General features: G+C 39.5%; 2 protein-coding genes across 2 annotated transcripts; both read left to right on the top strand.

Annotated features, from left to right (window-relative positions):
* Positions 1-318: 318 nt before the first annotated feature.
* Positions 319-2,955, top strand: LOC120287279. Its single transcript, XM_039300026.1, has 7 exons — positions 319-651; positions 1,129-1,218; positions 1,510-1,940; positions 2,069-2,163; positions 2,322-2,530; positions 2,636-2,731; positions 2,788-2,955. Exons 1-7 carry the CDS (start codon positions 457-459, stop codon positions 2,953-2,955), a joined length of 1,284 nt encoding a protein of 427 aa, XP_039155960.1. The 5' UTR covers positions 319-456.
* On the top strand, positions 2,398-4,350 carry LOC120287278 (protein SIEVE ELEMENT OCCLUSION B-like). Its single transcript, XM_039300025.1, has 3 exons — positions 2,398-2,451; positions 2,636-3,104; positions 3,595-4,350. Exons 2-3 carry the CDS (start codon positions 2,958-2,960, stop codon positions 4,348-4,350), a joined length of 903 nt encoding a protein of 300 aa, XP_039155959.1. The 5' UTR covers positions 2,398-2,451; positions 2,636-2,957.
* The last annotated feature ends 2,303 nt before the right edge of the window (positions 4,351-6,653 follow it).

The following is a 6,653-nucleotide window of genomic DNA, read 5'->3' as shown; positions in this document are numbered from 1 at the left end:
TGCTTTGGGTGTTGTCGGCGATGTATGTTTTATTCGTTACAGCAATTGTGCCTTTTTTTCCCTTCTATTTTTTGATCTCTCTGTCCATTCAAACATCGTCTCGTAGCTGTCACTGCCCCACATCCCTCAGGAGGCCATCCCCCATTGTCGTGTTGGATCTTGTGCTTCTTGCTTTTCCATCTTTAACATGCTGTTCGTTTCGACTTTTGGCTTTAGCCTCGTTCACGTTTCTCTTTCACGAGAAATGAGCGAGCCCTCCACGTAAACACGCGGCAGAGATCGATCTTACCGGCTCTTAGGCTGTCGTCTTGTGGGATTAGAGTGTTATAAATAGGTCACAAGGGACCTGCACCTTCCTCCACACAAGCCTTCCTCCTCCACTTCACTCCCTCCCTCAAGACCCTAAATTTTCTCTGCTTTCACTCGTTCTTTCTTCCTTTTCCCTGCGCCTGAAAAATGGCCGGAAACAATAGGTTCATGGCCAGCTTACTTGCCCTCCTCGACGATGACAAGTTCATGAGAGATGTCGTGAGCAAGCCATGCTCTGCGACAGAACAAGTTAATGTCAGGTGTTACTTGAATCTCGTCGAGAAAATCCTCAGCCAAGCCATAGCCATTGTGGATGACGTTGCTAAGAACACTCCGCCAAAGGTAGAGTAGTGGGCAATCAAATTCAAAAACATGCCCTAGTCCCTTTCTCATTTACTTGTTAACAGTGAATTTTCTTCTCAATAAATGCCAAAAGCTTGAACCTAACTGGTTCATGGGATTTGCAAGGTATTCCCTCCACTTTGAATAGCTAGCCTTTGTGTTCGAGCCCTTAAATTACCTCAAAAAAAGAAGAAATTATATACAACTCTTGGATGATTAGTCGCGTCACTACTACATATTGCCCACATAAACATGAAATTCTTGGCAAATAATCCAATCTTTCCCATTAACTTGTTTCCACGGTGGATTGGCTCATTCTTAACGTGCGATTGTTTTTTGTGGCAATGTTTCTTTGCTTCTCCAATTGATTGCAGGTTTCACTCTTTTCCAGCCAAAGTTTACAAAGATACACATTTACATTTTCGTATGTTCATAATATTTCATGATTAGGACTCACAGGGGAATTCGTTTTTCCAGGGTGACCAATGCCAAAGCAAAAGCTCAACCTCACTTTCGTTAGAACCTTCTCTTCCTTTGTCATCCACCATCAATGAACTATGCTATCAGGTAATCTCATATTGAGAGAGTCATTCCTCTCTCAAAGTGCAAGTATACAAATGTGAGAGTTCCAGGCTTTTTACTTTTCTGTTTAAATGACTTAAGAGATTAGAAAATTTGCATTTTATGTGGCAACTGATTATAAAGAAAAAGCAACCTTTTCCTGCAGCGCTAAAATTGCTCATTTTATCAGGAAAAAGAAAATCAAATTTAATACTTTGTCGCGTCCTTTTACTATGTTATCCCTCTCGGTCTTGCTACTTCCCACATTCAATGCCGAAACCTATGTACCCACGACAGATTACTTGCAAGGCCCGCAACAACGATGTATACCAAACAATGGCTTCTCTTTTCAACATGTTGTCATCCTTTTCATGGGATGCCAAGGCTGTGCTGACACTCTTAGCTTTATCGGTGTACTATGCCGAGCATTGGCGTCTCGCTCAAATTGAAGAGTCAGATGACCTTCTAAGCTTAACGGCGATGTTGAGAGGGTCACATGCGATTGGTAAGTCCTCCGACACACAGCGGATCAAGGCTTTTGTGGCGCTGAATAATCTGATCAAGTTGGCTTTGGAGTTCACCAAGTGCGCAGTTGAGTTTGTGAGCTACTCCAAAGATTTTGGAGAAATTTCAGCATCAGTCGACATATCAGGCCATTTTTATTACATCATTGTCATCATACTTGGCTGTTCAGTTCAGTTCAGTGGCTTGATCAGCATGAGCAATGAGTATGTTATATAACCTTACCTTTGCTTTTGACTACCTTTGTGAACAGACTTTGATTTAATTCCAAGCTCTCCCTCTCTCTCCCCAACTGTTTCAAATCAGTGGTCAACCTATTTCTTGATGACTTCAGGTTCCTAGGGCAAGATCTGTGGACCTTCTTGGAGCGTGTCACAACGAAATATGAATCCTTCAAGAAAGAAGTGGAAAATCTGAGAGAAAAGCACGGTGAGATCATTGTTTGTGTTCCAGACAAGAAGTAGTTCTCATCATGGAGGAAGCCTTCATGCATCTCCTCCAGATTCCTTTTTTGAGTGTCCAGATTTTCTTCATCAGATCTATACATGGAATAAAAGTACTTAAATTTTGTGATTCACGTTATGCAGTGGAGCAAATTTCATATCAGAAGATTAAGAAACTTTTCAAACATTGTACTGATATTGTGGAGCTTATGGCCCCACTTTTTGCACCAAGAACGATTTTTCGACAGTTTATCAATGTTGCAAGAGGACAACGGTTAGCTTCTCAGTCCCAATTATCTTCAGTGGCCTTCGATTACTGGTCATTACTGTATATCAATATCCCGAGGATGAATGCATATCAACTTACTTGTAATTAACCACATTTAGAATTCTTAAATAGTTTGTTTGTTGGCATTCAAATTGGAAAAATAACAGCATGGTCTTATCACTTGTTGTAGGTAACGGTAGAGAAGTTCAAGGATAAGAACGTGATGCTGCTTATTTCGGACTTGAACTTGTCGGTCGAAGATCTAGGAACCCTACCAGCATCTACAGTGAGTGCAACTTCCAATGTAGTAAGTACAAAATTATGTGGGTTCCTATTGTGGAGGAACATAACGAGGTGATGCAGAAGAAGTTCCTGGACAGGAGATCTGAGATGCGATGGTACACAAGCAACTCCATGGTCAGCAAGCCAGCAGCAAAGTTCATCCGCAAGAAGTGGCAATTTAGGCAGCAGACTAAGGTTGTAGTACTGAACAAACAGGGAAGGTGGTAAACATGGACGCGATGGCGATGATACGCCTTTGGGGAAAAGAAGCCTTCCCATTCACGATGTCCAAGGGGAAGGAACTCTGGAACAGGCAAGGAATCAACTGGTTAAAACTTGTGGTGAACAACATGGTCTTCCCCGATGTTGAACAAAGTGTAAGTTACACATGCACCATGGTTTTGATCATCTGGGCCATATTTTCATCATCCATCTCTAGTCGGTAGGATCTTCGACTTATCATGCTTTTGATTGGTGCGTTACAAAATAGGATATATCACTCGCATTTATTTTTATTTTGGTTCACATTTAGGTGACGTCCATATGTGCAACTGGACGATCAAAGTCTAGTTGGATATCTTCTTCCAAGTAGGGAAGAAGGAAGACAGAGCCTCAATGATAATCTCATCTGATAATTTTGTTTAATGGTTTAGTCTTTAACACGCTCGACCAAGCACAAACTTGCACACTATTGGTATAGCAAGTAGAATAAGCATTTATTATTGCAGACTTCGAGTGAAATTCACCCAATCTAAAAATTTAGATACAGTTTACATCACTCGTATCAAATTCACGCAGGAATCATTCACAAGATAGATTAAAAAAACTTTTCTGACTTTATATTCTTGTTCTTTCAACTGTTTGCAGTTTGAAAGGGAGGAGCTCATATTCTTGTACGGCTCGGCTGATGACCTCCAGACTGTCCAAAAAATTGAAAAATACCTGAGCGAGATCAACGGCTATATTGGCTCTTACAAGGTCATCAACATCAGCACCAAGAGGGAGCAATTCCTTACCCGGCTCGAGAGCTGCCTGTCCTTGAAGATGCAGGCCAGTTCGGATGTCTATGATTCCCTTGCGCAGGAGCTGCTCGAGCTCTACACCAGCTACAAGCAGTTCGGTGGGTTCGCTGTCATCGCGAGAGGGTCAAGGGTTGTCGTCAACACTCGTCTCAGGGATTTCGAGACAGTGCTGTCGCAGCACCAGATGTGGGTGATTCCTGCACAGCCTTTTTTGAGGCCATCTTCAAAAAAGTACTACGATGAGGTCGTCAGAAAGCCGCGCTGCCACCATTTCTATATCCCCGGTGTACTCGGCAGCATACCAGAGTGCATCAAGTGTGCCAAGTGCTCTCGGTACATGAAGACCGCCGTCAGCTTCGAGTGCTGCCATAGTGACGAGCCGATGATGCCATTTTGCCCAACCTCTTCGCTTGGCACTCATGGATTTCGAGACAGCGGAGTCGTAGCAACAGAGTCGTCAACATGCCGGAATGCTGTCGCAGCAACACCAGAGCTGGCAACATACTGGAGTGCCATCACTGCATCAGAGTCGGCAACATACCGGAGTTCTGTCGCAGCACCACCAGAGCCGGCAGCATACTGGGGTGCATCAGGTGTATGAAGACTGCTGTCGCGTTCGACGGCTGCCACGGTGACCGGCCGATGAGGCCAACGTGCCCGACGCCTTTGTTTGGCGCTCCAGAATAAACACACATGTTTTGGTTGGTCGCGTTTTCACGGCAGATGTTGCTTTTGATTAGGATTAGACTCTGCGCTATGAATAAAGGTTTCTTTGATCCTTAACACGGTTGTGCTGGTTCTGGGTAGTACTTGATGATGTACTCTGCATGCAGACACTGTGTGCTCGAATAATTTTTTTTATGATCTTCGTCCAGAAAAAAAAAGAGGTTTTTATGATCTTAATAAGGTCCATTAATCACATTTTTGAGGCGCACAAAATAGGACTTTCTAGCGATAACATAAATAGTTTTAAAGTTATTTCGATCTCCTATAATCATTTCCATTTATTTCATTACCCACATCTATTTGTTAAAACATTTAAATCTCAAATTGTGTTTCATCTAACAATTTAATCTTTCAAAATGGGTAGCCCTATTTCCACTCTTTTTATAACTAAATTTCATCCAATTTTTGTTAAAAAGACAAAGTTTCCCTTAATTATTCAATTACAATTTAAAGCGGTAGCCTGCAAATTATTTAATTTTCTTTACAGGTTTTGCTAACATAACAGTCTTTGGAATAGTGTAAGAATAATAGTTTGTTGTGAGTAATAAATTTTGAAGGAGTGGGTCTCATAACAATTCATAACTATTTGTTGTTTAGTTTTTTGTTGTCCATAATAGACTTTATTCTCACAATAGATGAAGGATTGTTATCCAATTATTTCTTGTTCTTCTTTTTGTTAGTTTTTCTACTCCCATCTATGTAGGATTTAGTTGCCGTAACTAAAATTATCACAAGTCTCTTATTAACATAAACATATTATAGGATGATAAGATGAAACCACAAAAACATCTTTGAAGCTTTTCCGAGACAAAATCATAGTGACGTTCTTGTTCATGAAACTTCAAAAGATGGAATCTATTTATATCAAAGCTTTGCATAAAATAAGATTTTTTTTTTTTTTTTTTTTTGGGTAGAATGCCATTAAGTTTTCATTAATTTGGATTGACAAAACTTAATGTCATTTGAGGAGTGTTTACGGAAAATAATAAGATGCTTCATTATGCATAACTTTTTCATGTCTATGCTTTTAGTGTTTTTCTAGACACTCCTATAATGTCTTACATTCTCATGTCAAAGCATCTTGCCAATAGTAATAAAAAAGCAAAATTCTTTGAGATGGTAAATACAGATACTTGGTGTATATTTTAGACTAACGAAATTAAAAAAATATAAAAGTTCACCTAGAGAGTAATCTTTTGAGTTAGGAGAGATGAAAAATAGATAAGTTGCTATAACAACAATGATGAAGATGATACTAGTTTTTATTTTCTAAATAGCAATACGTTCAAATTTTACGAAAAATCATAAACAAAAATAAGTATGTGACATTCTTAATTATGAGAATTAGATCCTCCACAGAAATAGAAGAACTTTAAAAAGAAGGAAAGTAAATAAGTTTGGCGCCACCTCTTTGGATTGCAATTGAAATTAGGGACGATATTGTCTTTTTAGTGAAAATGGGGGTAAATTTATTTATATAGAGAGTTGAAGTAATGTCGCCCTTTAAAATTGTTTCATGAAATTTTACACTATCCCTATTCATACGATAGATTGATGGATTTGATTTGGCCGCACCTAGATTCTCAACGTCGACATATCTCAACCATCATCGATAATGCAATATAGATCAAACATCTCATGCATGGAGATCCTGACTACAATTTTCCTCAAGGACACACACAGCCAAGCCAAATCCATTCCAGCTTGAAGGCTTTATCAGCTTCTTCTCTTGGGCAATATATGCAAGATCTAGTCAATCGATGCGGAAGCATTTGGCTTTGTCAATCGATTCAACTGGAAGTTGTCAATTATGCAAGAGTTGTCAAATTAATGGGCAAGTTGTCAATTTCATTGTTGTGAATTGACTATTCAGACATCCATACACAAGCTTGTTGTCGATTTCGAGACTACAAATAGACTGTCTAACAATTGAAGGTTGTTCTGGATAATTTCCTATATTATTTGGTGATCTTCGAAGATGTCTGTTGGGCTGCCCAAGGTGATGAACAAATTTGGAGTCTAGTTTAACTACTTGCATTTGGTCAAATGTCTTTAGTCCTAGTTTAATGAGTCTTAATTGTGTTGTAGGTTTCAAAAGTCAAAATTCAAGTCTCTAAGTATTATAATGCATTTCTTAGCTCCTACGTCTTTATTGTGTTTTCTAGTTCCCATCACATT

This window comes from Eucalyptus grandis, chromosome 8 (assembly GCF_016545825.1).
Source record: "Eucalyptus grandis isolate ANBG69807.140 chromosome 8, ASM1654582v1, whole genome shotgun sequence".
Taxonomy (NCBI): Eukaryota; Viridiplantae; Streptophyta; class Magnoliopsida; order Myrtales; family Myrtaceae; genus Eucalyptus; species Eucalyptus grandis.
Note: the sequence above shows the minus strand (reverse complement) of the source record. Positions and strands in the feature narration are given on the sequence as shown.

What these genes read in the sequence shown, in the direction of transcription:
- LOC120287279 (XM_039300026.1), top strand. Translation starts at nt 457, where the DNA reads ATGGCCGGAAACAATAGGTTCATGGCCAGCTTACTTGCCCTCCTCGAC. An exon ending in TTGATCAGCATGAGCAATGA is followed by an intron (nt 1,941 to 2,068) that starts GTATGTTATATA and finishes TGATGACTTCAG; the next exon opens with GTTCCTAGGGCAAGATCTGT. An exon ending in GAACCCTACCAGCATCTACA is followed by an intron (nt 2,732 to 2,787) that starts GTGAGTGCAACT and finishes CCTATTGTGGAG; the next exon opens with GAACATAACGAGGTGATGCA.
- LOC120287278 (XM_039300025.1), top strand. Translation starts at nt 2,958, where the DNA reads ATGGACGCGATGGCGATGATACGCCTTTGGGGAAAAGAAGCCTTCCCA. An exon ending in TCCCCGATGTTGAACAAAGT is followed by an intron (nt 3,105 to 3,594) that starts GTAAGTTACACA and finishes AACTGTTTGCAG; the next exon opens with TTTGAAAGGGAGGAGCTCAT.